At 44.7% G+C, this 21,900-nt stretch overlaps 1 protein-coding gene across 1 annotated transcript in view; it reads right to left on the bottom strand.

Moving 5' to 3' along the window:
* The window catches only part of LOC117366890, a 108,407-nt gene that overhangs the window by 64,346 nt on the left and 22,161 nt on the right, over positions 1-21,900 (bottom strand). Inside the window, exons 6-8 of the mRNA XM_033958866.1 lie at positions 18,186-18,308; positions 16,022-16,248; positions 9,214-9,219 (exon numbers count right to left, since the gene is read on the bottom strand). Coding sequence (XP_033814757.1) covers positions 9,214-9,219; positions 16,022-16,248; positions 18,186-18,308 — 356 coding nt within the window. The remainder of the gene's footprint in view (positions 1-9,213; positions 9,220-16,021; positions 16,249-18,185; positions 18,309-21,900) is intronic.

Raw genomic sequence — 21,900 nt, 5'->3', positions numbered from 1 at the left:
GCAGCACAAGTTAAATGCTGAGCCATAGGATTAGAATGGGTGGCTTGACATTTAGCTCGTGCTGCTTGGTTTAGCAGCATAGCTTGATAAAAGGGGGGAGGGGTAAAGTTTTTTCTACAGTATGTTACAGTATTATGGTAATTATATAAAACTGTAATCAGGGATAGGGATTGGGACTTATATATACTGCATTTTAGTAGTTCAACCACACTCAGTGGTTTACATACAGATACTTCAAGCATTTTCCCTATCTGTCCAGATAGGCTGACAATCTATCTAATGTACCTGGGGCAGTAGAGGATTAAACAATTTGCCCAGGGCCACAGGGAGCAGTGCAGGGTTTGAACCCAGAACCTCAGGTTGCTGAAGCTGTAGCTCTAACCACTGCACCACTACATTTATTATCTTATGTAATCCACACTAAACCCATTGAGCAATGTGGCGGAATAGAAGTTCCTGTATTGTAATTACTGTATTTTTCGCTCCATAAGACGCACCCTAGATTTAGAGGAGAAAACAAGTATAAAACCATTCTGAACCAAATTGTGTACTCATATATACCAGGCTTTGCACTCAGCCCCCCTCACTCCCTGCCAGGCTCTGCACCCAGCCCCCTTTCCGCCCTACCAGGCAATGCTGGACCAACAGGAGATGTAATTAATAAAACCCTAATGGATGGTGCCTACACCTTTTTGTAATATAAAGCAGTTTCTGTACCTCTTCCTAAGTTTGGCCAAACTAGTCTTTAGTGGAGGGACACAATCCCATGTCTGGAGAAACCTTAAAACTGCCCTGCTTTCTGACAATACTTCTGGCTACCAATTAAAGCCCGGCTATAACCCACTACTAAACAAAGTCAGGAGCTCCTGGAGCATTGGTCGCCGTGCCTCCTTCATACCAGCTCTGTGAGAGCAGATATTAAGATCGAATAAAGGAGAAGAAGAAGAGAGCAGGAAGAGAATCAGAAACATAGGAAAAATATTGTATGAAATAAAAAAAAAAAAAAATAAACGGGGAGTAAATTGAAATCAGTTAATTAAGCAGCTCGGCAGATCTCTGCAAGGTTGGCTCAATCACCAGTGACAGGTCCTGAAGCAGCCGAAGGCAAGGAGGCAGAGGCAGGAAGGGCCCAACAGCCGAAGGTAGAAGGCCAAGGAGGGAAGTGGGCCCAACCGTCAGCTGTTTCCATCAGGGCTGACTCGCCGGTTGTAAACTGCATTTGCATCCGACACCCTCGTCTCCGGCTCCATCAGCCGCAGGCGCCAGCCGTTCCCCATCGCTGGTCTTTGCGGCAACACTGAAAGACTGCACCCTTGACAGTATGCAGGACGCCCCCACAAGCCGCCGCCTCCGTCAACACACACCCTCCGAGCTCCTCACAATGCATCGCTCTCAACCCAGCAAGCCAAACGTCAATCTCCCCATCGCTGACCTTCATCAAATCGGCACTTTCCAATACCACTCCCCAGCCGCGTGCTTCTCCCGGCTGGTTAGTAGTTGCCTGTCTCCATGCACCCTTTAACCCAACAGAGCCTCGGTCCATGCACGCAGCCCAACCGAAAATGTCACTGTTTTGGTAGACTCAGTTTGGAAGGTACTGGGGGAGGGTGATTACATTCACTCCATAAGATGCACCAACATTTCCACCCACTTTTGGGGGGGGGAAAAAGTGCGTCTTATGGAGCGAAAAATACGGTAGTTGTTGCATAAGGCATCAACTGTGGTAACCTATTTCTGAATGCATGAGGATATAAGAATTTAATAATAATGTTTTGGGGTTTTTTCCCCTTTATAAACGTCCAAGGTGGGGGTGGGGGGGGAGGAGGAGGGGGAAGGGTATGTTATGTTTCTTGTCTGAAATTCAATTCATGGTACAAGGGGGGGAATATTTGATGTATATTAGTTCTTGATGGAATATTAAGTGTTCTTAAAGTGTAAAGTGATTATATCTTAAGTTGCACTTATTGAAAGTTGTAAAAATGAATAAAGAATATATATATATATAAAAAAAAAGTTTAATTTTTTTTAATATACTGCCTTGGGCCTATCAAAGTAGTTTACATAAAAATAAATGGGTATAGGAGCACCAAATTTGGAGTGAGGTCAGACTAAAGGAATGAAAGGAAAACCATAGTTCAAAAAGACAGGCAAGAACTCTGCCCTATTGTGCCCCTAAAGCAGCTAGTGCAATGCCAAAGGCCTGTATGTAAAGGCTAATCTTCAGGTCAGAATAAAACTTCTTGCAGAAGGACTTTGTATGAAGAGTGATGGGTTGTGTATTCTAGAAAGATGGAGCAGTAAAGAAAAAGGCACTTTGGCGACTAGATTCTAAGCAAACAAGATAGACAGAAAGAATGGTCAAACAAACATCTTGGGCTGTTTATAAGGCTCTGAATGGGGTATATAGTGAAACTGAGTTTGTCAGGTACAATGGGTTATTGGAGTAAAGAGCTGTGTGTGTTAAATTCAAGATTTTAAATTGGACTCTATAAGATATGGGGAGCCAATGATACAAAATAAGAAAATATGAAACAAACTTTGTCAATAGCAAACAGTGGAGTATGGTCAGAGGACTTAACTTGAAATCAGTAGATGAATCAGAAAATCTGCTTGGAGGCAAAACCAAACAAGTCTACACAAATTTTACAGTAAATTGGAAGTCAAATGCAGTAACATTATACAGATATGGGGAATGACTGCTCATAGTTGAAATAAAAGGATACTCGGGCTCATAATCAAAACAGAAATACATCTAAAAGCCTGCCCAAATTGGCACTTGGGACAATTTAGGCCTCTGAATGCCACTGTGTGCCCAGAGCTAAAAGGGATATTTTGGCCGACCTAGACTTAGTCGTACTGCAAGGATAATCGAAAGTTTGATGAGGCTGCCTGGACAGAACTTATACGTTGTGATTTAGGCAATCTAAGTGCCCAGAAGGTATCCAAAGTGACCAGATAATCACTGCAAGGACACAGTACAGATTCCACACACTCCCCCAGTGATCTCTGACCTTCCCCCACACCACCATAAAAATTGGAATAAAAACGTACACACCTGCCTCCAGAACATCAGCACCTGGCATATGAAAGCCTTAAGTAGTCTGGGGGGAGGCAGTTAACCTAAAGAGAGAAGTACTCAGGCCCATAAGCAACTCATGGTAGAAATGTGAGTCCACCAAACCCCCCCAAAACCCTACTGTACTGCCATATAGGTGCCACCTGCAGCCATAAGGGCTATTGGGGTTGTAGTCAGGTGGGTATAGTAGGTTTTGTAGGGCTCACCATGACCCACACAAGAATTGTGGTGAGATGTTTATGTTGCACCCTTTACATGAAGTTCACAGCAGTGCCCTGTAAGATGCCCTACTACTCTGTTGCTATGACTGGGTGGCCAGTCCATCACTTTGCTGGCCCCTCCAAGATACAAAAGGTCTTGTTCTAGGCATTTGGGACTTGGGACAATTTTTGGGACGAGAATGTAGTATAAAGATAGACATACTAACGGTCTGGATGATCAAATGGCTGGACGTAGATTATTTTCGGAAAAAAAAGATTTTAGACATATTTTTCAAGAATGCACTTTGGGCGACTAGCGCCCTAAGCCCAAAACAGACTTAGATGTCTGTTTTGATTATACCCCTCCACATATTTAAAAAAGGATCCTACTTTGCAGTTGAATTGTTTTTTCTTTATAATAATTCCATAATAAAATACATTGTGAATGAAATGTAAAATACTATATTCATTCTAATTAAAACAGTATCTTAAAAACTGTTACATATTATACTGCTCTTCAAGATAATCTAGAATGGCAGATATACTTGATAAAACATTAAAAGCTCTCTTTTCTTGTTTTGAAGTAATCCTTTCCATCATGTACATTAAATGATGATGAAAACAAGTGAAAGGCGTTCCATGTTCAAGAGCTATATCAACCCAGTCTCGAACACACTTTAGAGGTGTTTCTTCATATCCGGCAAACAGGGCTGGATTTGCTAATAGTCCTCTGGCAACCATTATACCTTCAAAGGAAACCAAATAATTTGTGTTATGTGAGCTGAGTTTAAAATGTCTATACAAAAGATTTTGAAGAATAAGAAAGACAAACTAAAACTGTACAGTAAATAGGGAAACTCTAGGAACATCGCACTACTATGTGTAAATGGGAAGTAAGTTTTCCTGTCCACTGATTGTATATCACAAAACAGCTGAGAAAAGTCAGGCATTGCACAGACCGGGCCTGATACTATGTCAGTTGAAGACTGGACAGTCATGTTATGTGCAATCTTATATCCTGCTGAATCCTCTTAAATTGGAGTTCTAGGTATGTTACAAGCAGCATATTGTTACATAGAATTATACATAGAATCATACATGCTACATAAAAGTTATACATGCTATATAAAATTATAAATGTAATGTAAGATAAGGCATTTAAAACAATAAGTAAACACTAACATAGAAATATGATGGCAGATAAAGGCCAAATGGCCCATCCGCAGTAACCATTATCTTTTTCTCTCTCCGAGAGATCCTATATGCCTATCCCAGGCCCTTTTGAATTCAGAGTCTCTGTCTCCACCATCTCTTCTGGGAGACTATTCCATGCATCTACCACCCTTTCTGTAAAAAAGTATTTCCTTAGATTACTCTGGAGCCTATCACCTCTTAACTTCATCCTATGCCCTCTCATTGCAGAGTTTCCTCTCAATGAAAGAGACTCGACTCATGCGCATTTTCATTACGTAGGTATTTAAGTGTCACCAGATTCTACTCAATTGCTTTAGTCCTGCCCAATCGCCCTGTTCTCTCCAACTCCAAACCTCCGCTATTCCTGCCTCCCACCCCCCCCAAAGGTCCTCCAAACCCCCACCATGAAGCCTCACCTATGGATCCTCCTTCTCCTCATCTGCTCATCCTCCAATATCTCCTTCTGCCTGAACCCTCCCCCCCAACTTACTGAACCCCTTCACTGTTAGTCTTATCTACCCTGGTACCAAAATCCTCACACTTTTGCGCACCAGATGTCACCCCTCAAAAAAAAAAACCCCGAAGTATCAATCACACCTCCTTAAAGCCCATTCCCCCTGCCAACCCTCCCAACCACACCCCAGACTCTCTCACCCCAGTCCCATCTCTATACTGTAACGCCAGATCCGCATGCAACAAAACCCAAATTTTGAAGGATCTTCTCGAAGATCTCAACCCCGGTTTCTTATTCATCACTGAAACTTGGATCGCAAAAGATGACATATTCTCTCAAAACGAACTCTGTCCTCACGGCTACCAAGGCCTCTTCTCCCCTAGAATTAATCGAAAAGGAGGTGGTCTGGCACTCCTCCACAAATCATTCTTCAACGTCCAGCTCCTTGAAAAGGGTTGCCATGCTTCCCTAGAATACATGCTAGCCTCTGTCAATGACGAGTTCCACCCGCACCCACTAGGTATCCTGCTTTTATACCGCCCACCTTCACCCCCCTGGAACAAATCCTCTGACCTCGTCCTTGAATCCATTACAAACGCCTTCCTCAAATTTCAAAGATTACTAATCATTGGGGATATTAATCTTCACATAAACGATACCACCAACAAGGATGCTATTGATCTCAACAACTTCCTCACCTCTTTAGGCTTCCCCCCCTGGCTCCCTCCCCAACCCATGAAAAGGGGCATGCGTTAGACATCATCAGCTTCATCGACCTCACCGAACACAAAACTTCAATCAACGACACTCGCTGGGACCCTGTCCCTTGGTCCGACCACTTCCTGGGGGCTTTCTGCCTCCCCATTTTCATGTCCCACCTCGAACCCCCTCCCCGTTCCCCCAATCCTATCACCTTCCGGAAAAAAATTGCGAGCGACCTGTTCTGGACCAAATTCCTCAACCTATTTACCACCACTCCTAACCCTTCAAACCCTGAATCCAACTGGCACAATTGAATCACCCTCTCTGAGACCACCTACCACTCCCTTGCGCCACTATCCACAAAAACTGTCTCCTACTCCCGCAAGGCCCCCTGGTACCTTCCCTACCACAGACAACTAAAGCAGCAATGTCGAACACTGGAACGAAAATGGAAAAAATCCAAATCCCCCACGGACAAACAGTCCTGGAGGGCTTCCATTAAGTTCTACAACACCGAATTAAAAAAATCAAGGAAGAACTACTATGGCAACAAAATCTCCAGCTCCAACAACCAAAGCAGCACTTTGTTCAACATTTGGCGTTCCATATCCTCTAAACACGATTCCTCCCCTCTCCCCTCTTCTCCATCCGCGAACGATCTAGCAAAATTCTTCAACGAGAAAGTGACCACCTTACGAAGCTCCTTCCCCCTAACACCCGATTACAACTCTCTGGTGCCCACTACCTTCAACCCCAATTTAACCGAGGCGAACCATATCCCAGCCGATAGATCCTGGACCGCCTTCGAGCCTGTTTCCGACTCCCAGGTCTCTAAACTCTGCCTCAAGTTAAAAGCCTGCAAATGCTCCTTGGATCCTTTCCCCTCCTACCTATACGAGAACATTCCAGCACAGGCCATCTCATCTCTCACCAAAATCTTAAACTCCGACCTGTTCTCAGGCCTGTTTTCTACAGAAATGGGACACATTTCCTTATCCCCTCTTTTGAAAAAAGCTGACCTTGACCCCTCCACTCCTTCCAGCTACCGCCCAATAGCTAACATCCCTCTCCTGACCAAAATGCTGGAGTCCATCATAGCCACCCAACTCTCATCCTATCTCGAGAGATTCTCCATTCTCCTACTCTACCAACATGGATTCAGACCCAACTACAGCACTGAATCCCTTCTAGCCTCTTTAATTTCAAAAGTCCAACAACTTCACTCCTGCAACAAGTTTTCTGTCCTTCTTCAATTCGACCTCTCTGCAGCTTTCGACATTGTCCACCATGACATACTAATCCTCCAATTTTCTGAAATTGGCATAAATTCCACGGTCTTAGATTGGTTCTCAAAATTCTTACGTTCCCGCTCCTACCTCGTTAACATGAAGGGTACCTCATCCTCCCCCTGGAATCCGATCTGCGGAGTCCCTCAGGGCTCACCTCTATCCCCGATTCTTTTCAATGTTTATATGTCCTCCCTAAAACTCCTCCAACTTTCCACCTCGGAGACACTTTACACCTACGCCGACGACATCCTCGTCCTTATTGAGACCGACTCTAACCTCACCAACCTCTCTGATAACATCTCATCCTGTATAACAAATCTCCAATCATGGGCCCTCACCGTTCAAATGAAACTAAACAAGACCAAAACAAAGCTACTGTGGCTTGGCCCGAAATTGGATCTGCTACCCTCCCACATCCCACTTTCCTCTGGCACCAATCTGCAGCTTGAGCACTCTAGCAAAGTTCTGGGAATCATCATTGACTCTACATTGTCCTTTAACGACCACATCAACTCCCTAGTAAAAAAATGCTTTTTCAATCTTCATATGCTAAGAAAAGTCAGATCCTGCTTCCACCAACATTTCGCTGTCCTTGTCCAATCCATCATTCTATCCAGACTCGATTACTGCAACTCCATCTATCTAAGCCTAACAAAGAAAAGTCTTCTCAGACTTCAGCGGATTCAGAACACTGCAGCTAAACTAATCTTCGCAAAAGGCAAATTCGATCACGTCTCCCCGCTTCTGTCTAAGCTTCACTGGCTCCCAGTCTTCCTCAGGGTTCGCTACAAATGCACCTGTCTTACCTTCAAATCTCTTCACGGCATCCTTCCTCCCCTCTTCCCACTATCTTGGCTCTCGAGTACTCACTCCACCAGATCCACTCAGAAATTCAAACTATCCTTCCATTCTCTAATCGGCATCTCCCATTCAGGAAAACTTGGTGCATCCCTCCTCTTCAGGATCACCGAGCTGTGGAACAGCTTCACGTTCCATCTTTGGAGTTCGACCTCCCTCCAACATTTCAGAAAACATCTGAAAACCTGGCTTTTCTCCAAAATGTAACTTCGCCCTCCCTCTCCACTATTCTAAGTCCCCTCTTCCCTTCCTGCTCACCAAGCCCTTCTCCCTTCCATTGTAGTTCCTTTCTTTGTTTATAATTCCTGTAAACCGTGTCGAGCTCCACTTCCGTGGAGATGACGCGGTATATAAACTTAAGGTTTAGTTTAGTCTCTATCATATTTCCCGTCTCCCACCTTTCCCCAAAGTATACAGCTTGAGATCTTTAAGTCTGTCCTCCATACGCCTTATCACGAAGACCACACACCATTTTAGTAGCCTTCCTCTGGACCGACTCCATCCTTTTTATATCTTTTTGAAGGTGCGGCCTCCAGAATTGTACACAATATTCTAAATGAGGTCTCATCAAAGTCTTATACATTTATTACAAAGACTTCTTGAAAAGCCACGAATTTCAATGGAAAGTGAGTTCCATACATTTGTAATTTGGTAGTTAAATGACTTGCTATGAGGCATCTTGTATTTTATGCCTTTCAGAGTTGGGATGGACAAGATCAAGCGGTCACAGTTATGATCAGTGTTCCCTCTAAGCGGGCGGGTGTTGTGAGCAAACTTTTTTCACCGTGAGCCAAAAATATCGGGCGCCAGCAAGTTATGAGCCAACTCGCCCGATTCTCCTCTCGCCGCCCTGCCATCTGCCGTACGCCTCTTCCGATCGTGCGCTGTGACGAGAAACGTGTGCGCTGCGATGTAATATTTTGTGCGCCAGCGCACGCCAGCGCAGCTTAGCGGGAACACTGGTTCAAATGGTTTTATTTATTTCCCCAAATTTATTTTTGTTATACGCATTGAAAATATTTGATATTGCGTTTAAATCAAAATCTCAATAAACTTGAAACGAGTGCCCGTGAGATTGTGGGAGGGTTAAATACTCAAAACTTAGAAGTTTTTGCTACGCCAGCTTTCTGGTATCTTTACATACAGTGGCGTACCTAGCATATGTAACATCCGGGGCCCATCATTTTTTGGCACCCCCCCCCATCTGTAAGAAAAACATGATTTTTAGTAACAAACCACACGTCACACATGAGTACCTAGGAAAAGGCAGCATCTTACATATTGCAGTGAGCAGTACATCAATACACCCATTGTAAAACTAAACAAGCCAGACCAGCACAGATCAATCCTACACCGTCAATCCTAACAGAAAACCATGTCTTTCGAACACACAGAACACAGAAAACACCTTCGCCTAGTAAGGAATATGTAATCACAAACTAACCCCTCCCTCTTTTACAAAACTGTAGTGTGGATTTTAGCTACGGAGGTAACAGCTCTGATGCTCATAAAATTCTGAGCATCAGAGCTGCTACCACCAAGGCTGGTGCTAAAAACGCTTCACAGTTTTGTAAAAGGGGGGATAAAATAAAAATACATAGACAAAGGTTAAATTGAACCAGCAAGAAGCTGGACTCTGCATACAATGCTTCACAGAAACAGTGACACATGTCTCCTAAAGCAATAAATAAATAGAAATTTTTTTCTACCTTTGTCTTCTGTGGTTTCTCCTTTCCTCATCTTCTTGTAACTCTCTTCCTTCCATCCACTGTCTGCCGTCTCTCTTCCCCTATATGGCATCTTCTCTCCTTCTATGCCCCTTCCAGAAACTGTATGCCTCCCCCTTCCATCTCTCCTTTCACCCCATTGGTCTGGCATCTCTCTCCTCGCCTTCCCTCTCCCACACCTCTCCTCATAGTCTGGTATCTCCCCTTCCCTGATTCTCTGGCATCTCTCTCCTTTCCTTTTCTTCCATCTTTCGCTCCCCCTCCATGCTCTCACATCTCCCCCTTCCTTTTCCCTTAGACTGGCATACCTTCCTCCTACGCTCCAAGCCCTGGCATCTCCTTTAATTCCCTCCCTCATCTTCCTTCTCCCTCCAGCTGGGTACCGCAACACTCTTCCCTGCAGCTCTGCACTTCCCCACAATTGCCATGCTTCGGTTCCTCTTCTTCCTTCCTTCCTCCCCCCCCCCCCCCGCGGGACCCTGCGGCACCATCAACTCTTACTCCCTCTAATGTCGGCCCTGCAGCTCCAGACTTCCTCGCACCTTCTCCCCTCCCCCTTTGGATCGCTATTATTTTAAATGTTATAGCCGCGGAGCTGTATCCATCAGTGGAGATGTCTAACCTCGGCCTGCCCCGGAACTCTTACTGCAACAGTGACTTCCTGTTCCTGCCTAGACGGGCGGCTGCTGCAGTAAGAGTTCCGGGGCAGGCCGAGGTTAGACATCTCCACTGATGGATACAGCTCCGCGGCTATAACATTTAAAATAATAGCGATCCAAAGGGGGAGGGGAGAAGGTGCGAGGAAGTCTGGAGCTGCAGGGCCGACATTAGAGGGAGTAAGAGTTGATGGTGCCGCAGGGTCCCGCGGGGGGGGGGGGGGGAGGAGGAAGGAAGGAAGAAGAGGAACCGAAGCATGGCAATTGTGGGGAAGTGCAATCCCCCCAATGCGTCCCCTTACCTTACCGACGCGTGTGTGCGCTGTGAAGAGAAACTTTGCGCTGCGATGTAATATTTTGTGCGTGAGCGCAGGCCAACGCAGCTTAGCGGGAACACTGGTTATGATGATTAAGCAGATCTACCTAATAGTTCAGTAAATCTTGGGAAACTATTAGGGGCATCACTATATAGTGTTTTGAATGCTAAACAGCATAGTTTGAATTCCATTTGCTTTTCTATCGATAGCCAGTGTAGCTCTATGAGCAGCAGTGTGACATGGTCAAATCTTGATTTGTAATATACAAGTTTTGCTGATGTGTTTTGTATCAACTGGAGTTTTTTTTATTAGTTTTTATGGAAATTCCTGAAAGTAGTGCATTGCGGTAGTCCTGTAAGCACAGTTACTTACCGTAACAGGTGTTATCCAGGGACAGCAGGCAGATATTCTTAACTGATGGGTGACGGCACTGACGGAGCCCCGATACGGACAATTTTAGAGTGATTGCACTCTAAGAACTTAGAAAGTTCTAGGTGGTTCGCACCGCGCATGCGCGAGTGCCTTCCCGCCCGACGGAGGCGCAAGGTCCCCAGTTAAGATAAACCAGCTAAGAAGCCAACTCGGGGAGGTGGGAGGGTCGTAAGAATATCCGCCTGCTGTCTCTGGATAACACCTGTTACGGTAAGTAACTGTGCTTTATCCCAGGCAGCATATTCTTAACTGATGGGTGACCTCCAAGCTAACAAAGAGGGATGGAGGGAAGGTTGGCCATTAGGAAAATAAATTTTGTAAAACAGACTGGCCGAAATGTCCATCCCGTCTGGAGAATGCATCCAGACAGTAAGGGATTGTACCTCCTGAGCCAATAGGGAGGATTGAGACGTGTTGAAAGCAGACTCTTTTGGAGGACTGTCGGGTGGAAGAGTCTGAAAATTGAGAGAGTAACCGTGATGAATGATGGAGAGAACCCATTGGTCTGAAGTGATGAGTTCCCAACGGTTGAGAAAAAACTGGAGACGTCCCCCGATAGGCTGAGGCAGAGGAGATGAAGGGGGGAGACTGGCTATGTCCTGAAGAAGCATGTCAAAAAAGCTGAGCAGCTTTAGGCGGTGCAGGTGTTTTCATAGGTTGCTGCTGTTGTGGACGAACCTGTTACTGCTGCTGCTGACGTGGCCTACGAGGCTTGGCACGTGGCTGAAGAGGACGAGCAGAATAACATCTCTGATAGGAAGACTGCTGTCGAAAAGGACGAGAAGGTGGAGGTTTCTTTTTGTTTTTCAATAAAGTATCCCACCTGGTCTCATGAGCCGATAATTTTTGCGTGGTGGTATTGAGAGACTCTCCAAATAACTCATCACCCAGGCAAGGAGCATTAGCGAGGCGGTCTTGGTGATTGACATCGAGTTCTGAGACCCGAAGCCAAGCTAAACGCTGCATGGCGACAGCCATTGCAGTAGCCCTGGAAGTGAGTTCAAAGGTGTCGTAGATAGAACGGACCAGGAACTTCCTAAGTTGGAACAAACTGGAAGTATACTGCTGAAACAATTTACGTTCAGGTAAATATCTTTGGAGGGTAGAAAGCTGCTGAATTAAATTTACCCTCTCTGCCAGGAGGGACAGATGCGTACACACTAGTGCCTGCAGCTTTCTTTAGAGTAGACTCTATTAGTAGGGACTCATGCGGGAGCTGAGGCTTGTCAAACCCTGGAATAGGAATAACTTTGTAAAGGGTGTCAAGCTTACGGGGAGCTCCAGGAATGGTTAAGGGAGTTTCCAGGTTTTTATAAAAGGCTTCCCTCAGAATGTCATGGAGGGGTAACTTCAGAAACTCTTTTGGAGGCTGGTCAAAGTCCAGGACATCAAGGAATGCCTTGGACTTTTTAGAGTCAGATTCCAAGGGAATAGACAGTGTCTCTGACATTTCTCGTAAGAAGTTGGTAAAGGAAGTCTGATCAGGCTTACTACCAGGCTCCTGAACAGAAGGGTCATCCTCATCAGAAGAAACCTCATCATCGGTACCGAGAGGTTCTTCAGAATCATCCCATAAGTCAGGGTCTTGCACCGATGGTAATCGCCCTCGAGAGACCGGAGTGGAGGTGTCACCATATAGGGACTTGCGCACCGACTTGCCCGACCGCATGGATACGGTACCCGGGGAAGTATGGGAAATGTGGTGTCGAGTCGGCTCCAAAAGCGGTACCGGCTCGGAGACTGACTGGATGGTACGGTGTGCGGCTTTCGGTTCCACTGACAGTACTGGCATGGATACCGAGGAAGCGGAATGTACCGGTGCCGATAATGTTGACACCGATAATACAGGCTGAGCAACAATCGGCACCGGTAGCTCAGACCGAACAGGCACTGGAAGGTTCGGTTGCAAAAGAGCAGAGAGGAGTTGTTGTAACTGCTCCTTAAGTTGGACTTGGAGGATAGCCGTGATGCGATCGTCCAAGGAAGGCACCAGTACCGCTTTCTTTTTCTTCGGTACCTGTGGTGCTGCTCGACGCCCTGGAGATGAGGAGGCCGATGACGAGGCACTCACCTCAATAGGTGCGGAGCGTTTACGAGGACGCTGCGTGGTCTGCAGGACTTGGCTCACTGTGGAGTCGACCGGCGGGCCCACCAGGGTAGGGGAAGGCTTCTTAGCCGGCTTACCTGGGGGATGCAACACCGAAGAAACCTCTAGCGGTGTCAAAAGAGTCGGTACCAATTTAGTCGAAGGAGCTGACGTTGGGGTCGATGTTGAAGGATTCTCCATCCCGGCACCGAAGAGGAGTTTCTGTTGAAGTTGTCGATTCTTCAAGATGCGTTTTTGGAGAGAAGCGCAACGGGTGCACAAGGAAGCCCTATGGTCTGGATCCAAGCACTGGAGGCACCAATTGTGAGGGTCGGTGAGGGAAATAGGGTGAGCACACTGTTGACACTTCTTAAAACCCGACTGAGGGGGCATGAAGGGAAAAACGGCGGTAGCAAAATCGAAGGCCGAGGCTTCGATGATGCCAACAGGCCCCGCCGGGGCTGACCGAAAAAAGAATATTCTAGTGAGGTGTGGCTACCCTTTTCGAGGAGCTGGACATTGAAGAATGATTTGTAGAGGAGTGCCAAGCCACCTCCTTTTCAGTTAGTTCTGGGGGAGAAGAGGCCTTGGTAACCAAGGGAGCAGAGTTCGTTTTGAGTAAATAGGTCATCTTTTGCAATCCATGATTCCGTGATGCACAAGAATCCAGGGTCAAAATCCTTGAGTAGGTACTTCAAAATTGGAGTCCTGTTGCATGCGGATCTGGCATTGCAATAAAGTGTCAGGATTGGGGTGAGAGAGTCAGAGGCATGGTTGGGAAGATTAGCAGGGGGAACAGGCTTTAAAGAGGCGTGATTGACTCTTTGAGGGTTTTTTTGAAGGTATGACTTCTGGTGTGTATCAGTGTGGGAATTCTGAGGCCAGGGCAAATATTGCTGACATTTGTGGAGTCGAGTAAGTTGGGAGAGGGAGGTTTCAAGCAGAGGATGGTATTGAAAGATGAGTAGAGTAGGAGAAGAAGGAGCCACGGAGGTGGCTTCATGGTGAGAATTAGGGGAAGCCTTTGGGAGGGCTGGGAAGCAGGACCTATTTGTTTCTCATGTAAGTAATCTCGGAGCAGAGGAAAGGCTTAGCGCCAACTCAGGGTGAGATCTAGGGACTTATTCAATCTCTGAGAGGTGGTTTAAATTCGGAGGACAGCTGAGTGCCCAATTGCAGCTAGTAAGACAAGAACGGAGGTAAAACTTAAGCGTCAGTTAGTTTTGTGTGAGAGCTTAATCTGAGATAGAACTGGGCAACTTGGCATTTAAACAAGGAAAAACTTAGCACTGAACCCAATCCTTAGCAATGAGCACAACTTAGCATCTAAACAGTTTCAAGTAAGAACTTAAACTGGGCATCTAATCAGGATAAAACTTCGCACTATACTCAACTAACATCTATTAGTTTCGTGAGAGAGCAAAATCAGGGTGGAGCTTAGCATCTAAATAAGGAGAAGACTAGCACTGAGTCCGATCTTTAGCATTGAGCACAACTTAACATCTGAATAGTGTCATATAAGAACTTAGACAAGGTAAAGCTTAGCAGTACGTCTAATCGAGGTAAGACTAGACCAATCCTTCATGCTTAAGTGGCGTCAGGCGGAGAAAGGAGGGACAAGATGGAGGGAAGCTTCTTCCTTCCTCTGCCTTGAAGAGTCGCTGGAGGGTAAAACTTTTGGCAGCCCACAATAGGACTGAAGAGGAGCAGGACACTGAAGTGGGCAGAGTCAAGCCCGATTGGTCCTGCACAGTCAGGAAGCTTTTGGCAGCCCTCGAATGGGCTGGAGGGAAGCAGGAGCTCAAAAAGTGAGCAGAGGCAGGTCCGATCCTTCCTGCTCGAGCGGCATCGGGTGGAGGGATAAGATGGAGGGAAGCTTCCTCCTTCCTCTGCCTTGAAGAGTCGCTGGGGGAAAAAACTTTCGGCGGCCCACAATAGGGCTGAAGAGGAGCAGGACGCTGAAGTGGGCAGAGTCAAGCCCGATCAATCCTGCAGAGTCAGGAAGCTCTTGGCAGTTCTCGAATGGGCTGGAGGGAACAAGGGCTCAGAAAGTGCACCATCTCTTCTCCCCTCTACCCCATGTCCATTTCTTCCTCTCTCCCCATGCACCATCTCTCCATCCCCTCTACCATTATGCCTCAACATTTCTCTCCCTCCCCTGCACTCCATATGCAACACTTTTCCTTTCTTCCCCCTCTCCACCCATTTGCAGTATTTATCTCTTCCTCCCCTCCACCCCAGGTCCAACAATCCTCCCTCTCTCACTCTGTAACATCTTTCTTTCCTTCCCTCCCCCCCCCCAACTCCATCTTACAACTAACTGGCTCTCTCTTGCTTCAGTAGGTCAGTGGCAGCGATTCCTACTTGCTGTCTGCTGCTGACCTGGAAGCCTCTGCCATGTCCTGCCTGGGCAGAAACAGGAAGTTGTGATAAAGGGCGGGATGTGGCAGAGGAAAGGCTTGTGGGTCAGCAGCAGACAATGTGTAGAATTTGCTGCCGCTGACCTTGTTGAAGCAAGAGATTGAGATGAGAGGGAGATGCAGGGACAGCAGCTCAGCCTACCCCCCCAACGCAGTAGGTATAATGATTTCAGTGGCAGAGGTGACTCCACGGGGAGTTGGGGGGGGGAGGAAGGAAGGAGGGTGGGAGACCTGTGTGGTGCTGCTTACCTCCACCAGCAGTTTGTATATCACTTACCGCGTGTTGGGAATCTCTGATGTATACAATTTTGTCTCCAACAATTCAGGCCAACATAAAATATTCACTCACTGGACTCTATAAATACAGGTGGATAGCATAAGCTCTTAATTTCTCACCAAATCTCAAATTCCTGTCTTCTGATAAGACCTGTGGCTGTATGTACCAAGAATTTTTCCCAGTAAACACAAGGTGGAAGAAAGCCTTTATTACATAGGCCTTATAGCTCATAATTAAAATTAAGTTGCATATAACTTCTAAACAAGTGTTATATACAGATAACATTTCCTCTTGTACATTACACAAAAGGTCAAAATACATTTAAGTACTTACCATCTACTCCAGTCATTTGATGTACATTTTCTGCCTCTTTTAAATTTCTAACATCCCCATTGGCAATTACAGGTACAGACATATTTTCTTTTATAATTTTAATTGCATCATAGTGTACTGGCTGGTGTCTCTCTTCTATATATCTGCCATGGACTGTAATCCAGGAAACTCCAGCTGCCTCAGCTTTCCGACACAAGTCCACAGTCTTGATTAAGTCATCATGAATCCTGAAAGTCAGACATACACTCATTACATATGCATACTTTGTGAAAATTAATTAAAAAAGAACTTTCTACATTATTTGTTTTATATCTATAATTTTCATACATATATCTGTAAAGGAATTATTTGAAAAGGAATAGAAAATTATTAAAATTTCCTTTCTGCAACGCTAACGTTCTTTCCATCTTATACATATGACACAGTGAATTCCACCAAAAACTGTAATTTAATCTATTCCAGTTTTTCCAATTTAATGTAATCTGCTGAATGGCAACTCCTGTCATAATAAGTAGTAATTTATTATTATTTGCAGAAATTTGACTTTTTTTCCTCATTTACATTCCAAATAAAATAGTATCATACGATAAAGCCACAGGATTTTCTAATAAACAATTTATTTGGCCCCAAATCGATCTCCAAAAAGCCAAAACGAATGGACAGTAGAATAATAAATGATCTAAAGACCCTGCTTCGAGATGACAATGCCAACATTTATTTGACTTACAGCTATCTAACTTTTGTACAGCTCGGTACAACAGAAAAAACCAAGTTTGTCTCATAGATGTTGACATTGTACAACTCATTCTCCAAGACCAAATTCGTGTTTATGAAGTGCTTGCCAAGAAATTGAAGAAAATATTCACTTGTTTTATATGGCATTCATCCTTGTGTAGAAATATCTCAAGTCCACAGACCTTTGAAATCCACAGTTCAACATCGTGATTCACTGCTCAAGAGATTGGCCCATTTTGAAAGTTGGAATTTTCAGCACATTTTAAAAACATCAGATTTGTATTCAGTTTTCAAAGAGTGAAAAAACAGAAGCAGTTTGAAAAATACAATTCAAAATCATGAGACTGCCACAGGAGGCCCCAGAAGCCATTTTGTTAGCAAAGCCGGCATGGGCAGGAATGACGGGATTGCTCCTGTCCTGACTAGCCACTAACACTAACAATGTGGTAGAAATGGGAGTGAGGGAGAGGGCTAGTTTTTGGGCTCCTTTTTATCAAGCCGCGCTAGCGGTTTAACACACGTAATACTGCGTGTTAAACCGCCGGCCGCGCTAGCCGCTAACGCCTCCCTTGAGCAGGCGGTAATTTTTAGGCCAACGCGGGGGTTAACGCGTGATGAAAAAGCGCGTGCATTAACCCCACTAGCGCAGCTTAAAAGGAGCCCTTAGTTTCGGCTGAAACAGAGCGGCAAATTTGGGCTGCATATTCGGTTTGGGCTGAAACTGGAACCCCCCCCACCCCCCACCCCGATCTCAGTCACCTTCTAATTTTAATGTGTTCCTTTGTGGGAACTTAGATTAAAACTGGATAAAATAGTTTACTAGTTAGTCATTTACAAAATGGAAATCTTGACTGTTGTTTGTGGTGCTTATCTTACAAGATAGATAAAAAAACAGCAGTGAATGGTGGAATAGGTTATTTTTTCTACTGGAGAGCAAAAACAAAACTGAAACCCACTCCATTCCACAGTAAGAAAAGGGGTCAGCAACAACAGAAGAGTGGAAGAGATATTTATTAGATGTCTAAGCACAATTCAAAATCTTCACAATGTATAAAATAGTCCATTAAAAGCATAAATATAACATGGAATGAGGCCCTATAGAGTCCATGTTTTGGCCTAAAAAGGCCTTCCTCAGGGGTCCTGGGAATATAACAATAAAAAAGGGCAAGGGATAAAAATTCCAAGTGTACAACGTTGGATATAATGTATATTGCGCTGTGTATCTAAGCGTGCAAACAGTGGTTAGATTATGTTTTTGCTGGATGCGCAAGGAAGAGAAATATACTTGGTCAACAAATTAATTTAATAGTTTAATATATTTGATATATCACCCTTCAAACAATTGTCAGAATGGAATACAATTAAAATACATTTATTTAAAATTAGAACACCATAACAGATAATTTAACAACTAAGCATTCAATATTACCTTATCTTAATAGATACTGAAAAGTTAGGGTTCTCCACTTGATTTCTTACTTGCCGAACCATATCCTGTATAAGCTCTGGCTTATTTATCAAACAGGCACCATAACCTTCTGCCATTGCCCACCTAAGAAACAGATGGGATAAATCAGCATTATTAAAGTGAATTTTATAGCATATAGGTATGTACTTATGTTGAAGTCTGGAATGTTAGAGTAAAAGATGGTATTGTACATGCAGGTGCACAGGTCAGAAATTTAGGAAGGTCCCTAAGCCAAGCATCAGGCTGTTTTTCCTTCAGCATTTGGCCAGCATGGGCTCCTTGTGGCATGAAAGCCCAGAGTACTTGCCCTGTTCACACTTTTCACTGTACAATCCAGATATATGTTTGTATGAGTTAAAGTTATATCCTGCTATATACAAGAGATAATCTCAGGTTAGATTTCTCAATTTTAAAGTTTCACTCATCTGTCTCATTTAGATCTTTATTCAATTAAGTTTTTAATTAGAGGCACTGAAAAAGGATCCGATTGAAAATAATTGTAAACAGCACAAGGAATGTCAAATCAAATGCAAGGTGCTAATAAGGTAAAGAGAGATCTCAAAAAGAAGATTGCACTGGAAGCAAAAGCACACAGTAAAATCTTTTTTTAGGTATATTAAAAACAAGAAGCTGGGAAGAGAATCGGTTGGACCGCTAGACGATCGAGGGATAAAAGGGGCTGTCAGGGAAGACAAGGTATAGCGGAGAAATTAAGGGCTCCTTTTACTAAGGTGCGCTAGCGTTTTTAGCGCATGCACAAAATTAGCGCACACTATAGCGTGCTAATAGCTGAAAAACTACCGCCAATCTTCTACTACTACTACTTATCACTTATATAGCGCTGAAAGGCATATGCAGCGCTGTACATTTTGACATTTATAGACGGTCCCTGCTCGGAAAAGCTTACAATCTAACTTGGACTGACATGACATATAAGGTTGGGGATGCAGAATCCAAGGTGAAAGGAATTAGGAGTTAAAAGTATTCTCAAAGATGTGGACTTTTAACTAGGCCTTGAACACTGCCTGAGACAGAGCTGGCCGTAGGGATTCAGGCACCTTATTCCAAACATATGGTGCAGCAAGGCAGAAGGGATAGAGGCTAGAGTTGGCATTTCTTTGACGAGGTGATTGAACATGTGGATAAAGGTGAGCCAGTTGATACTGTTTAATTGGTTTTTTTTTAAAAGGCATTTGATAAAGTACCTCAAGAAAGACTTCTGAGGAAATTAAAAAGTCATGGGATAGGAGGTAATGTCCTACTATGGATTAAGAACTGGTTGAAAGATAGAATACAAAGAGTAGGTTTAAATGGTCAATGGTCAATATTCTCAATGGAAAAGGATAAAATAGTGGGGTTCCCCAGTGATCTGTGCTGGGACCGCTGCTTTTTAACATATATATCAGTGATCTAGAGATGGGAATAACTAGTGAGATAATTAAATTTTCTGATGACACAAAGTTGTTCAATCGCAAGAGGATTGTGAAAAATTGCAAGAGGACCTTGTGAGACTGGGCATCAAAATGAGAGATGACATTTAATGTGAGCAAGTGCAATAGGGTGCATGTGGGAAAGAGGAACCTGAACTATAGCTACATGATGCAGGGTTCCACTTTAGGAGTCACAGAGAAAAAAGATCTAGGTGTCATCACTGAGGATACGTTGAAACCCTCGGCTCAATGTGCGGCGGTGGCTAAGAAAGCAAATAGAATGTTAGGAATTATCAGGAATGGAATGGAAAATAAAGAGGAAAATGTTATAATGCCCTTGTATCGCTCTATGGTATGGCTGTACCTTGAATACTGTGTGCAATTCTGGTCACCGTTATCTCAGAAAAGATAGAGCGGAATTAGAAAAGGTACAGAGAAGTGCGACGAAAATGATAAAAGGAAAGGCTAACACGGCTAGGGGCTCTTCAGCTTGGAAAAGAGATGGCTCAGGAGTGATATGTTAGACGTTTATAAAATACTGAGTGGAATGGAAAGGGTAGACATGAATCGCTTATTTTCTCTTTCCAAAAATACTAGGACTAGGGGGCATGCGATGAAGCTACTAAGTAGTATATTTAAAACAAACCAGAGAAAATATTCTTCATACAATGTGTAATTAATGCCTGAGGCATTCATACAATGTGGAATTCATTGCCTGGGAATGTGGCGATATCAGTTAGCTTAGCAGGGTTTAAAAAAAAGGTTTGGCTAATTTCCTGAAAGAGAAGTCCAATGGCCATTATTGAGATGGCTTGGAGAAATCCACTTTTTATTCCTAGGATAAGCAGCATAAAATCTGTTTTACTACTTAGGATCTAGCTAAGTACTTGTGACCAGTGTTCCCGCTAAGCTGCGTTGGCCTGCGCACGCGCACAAAATATTACATCGCAGCGCACAAGTTTCTCTTCACAGCGCACACACGCGTCGCAAAGGTAAGGGGAGGTAAGGTAAGGGGACGGATTGCACTTCCCCACAATTGCCATGCTTCGGTTCCTCTTCTTCCTTCCTTCCTCCCCCCCCCCGCGGGACCCTGCGGCACCATCAACTCTTACTCCCTCTAATGTCGGCCCTGCAGCTCCAGACTTCCTCGCACCTTCTCCCCTCCCCCTTTGGATATTTTAAATGTTATAGCCGCGGAGCTGTATCCATCAGTGGAGATGTCTAACCTCGGCCTGCCCCGGAACTCTTACTGCAACAGTGACTTCCTGTTCCTGCCTAGACGGGCGGCTGCTGCAGTAAGAGTTCCGGGGCAGGCCGAGGTTAGACATCTCCACTGATGGATACAGCTCCGCGGCTATAACATTTAAAATAATAGCGATCCAAAGGGGGAGGGGAGAAGGTGCGAGGAAGTCTGGAGCTGCAGGGCCGACATTAGAGGGAGTAAGAGTTGATGGTGCCGCAGGGTCCCGCGGGGGGGGGGGAAGAAGGAAGGAAGAAGAGGAACCGAAGCATGGCAATTGTGGGGAAGTGCAGAGCTGCAGGGAAGAGTGTTGCGGTACCCAGCTGGAGGGAGAAGGAAGATGAGGGAGGGAATTAAAGGAGATGCCAGGGCTTGGAGCGTAGGAGGAAGGTATGCCAGTCTAAGGGAAAAGGAAGGGGGAGATGTGAGAGCATGGAGGGGGAGCGAAAGATGGAAGAAAAGGAAAGGAGAGAGATGCCAGAGAATCAGGGAAGGGGAGATACCAGACTATGAGGAGAGGTGTGGGAGAGGGAAGGCGAGGAGAGAGATGCCAGACCAATGGGGTGAAAGGAGAGATGGAAGGGGGAGGCATACAGTTTCTGGAAGGGGCATAGAAGGAGAGAAGATGCCATATAGGGGAAGAGAGACGGCAGACAGTGGATGGAAGGAAGAGAGTTACAAGAAGATGAGGAAAGGAGAAACCACAGAAGACAAAGGTAGAAAAAAATTTCTATTTATTTATTGCTTTAGGAGACATGTGTCACTGTTTCTGTGAAGCATTGTATGCAGAGTCCAGCTTCTTGCTGGTTCAATTTAACCTTTGTCTATGTATTTTTATTTTATCCCCCCTTTTACAAAACTGTGAAGCGTTTTTAGCACCAGCCTTGGTGGTAGCAGCTCTGATGCTCAGAATTTTATGAGCATCAGAGCTGTTACCTCCGTAGCTAAAATCCACACTACAGTTTTGTAAAAGAGGGAGGGGTTAGTTTGTGATTACATATTCCTT

The sequence above is a fragment of the Geotrypetes seraphini genome, chromosome 9 (genome assembly GCF_902459505.1).
Source record: "Geotrypetes seraphini chromosome 9, aGeoSer1.1, whole genome shotgun sequence".
NCBI lineage: Eukaryota > Metazoa > Chordata > Amphibia > Gymnophiona > Dermophiidae > Geotrypetes > Geotrypetes seraphini.
Note: the sequence above shows the minus strand (reverse complement) of the source record. Positions and strands in the feature narration are given on the sequence as shown.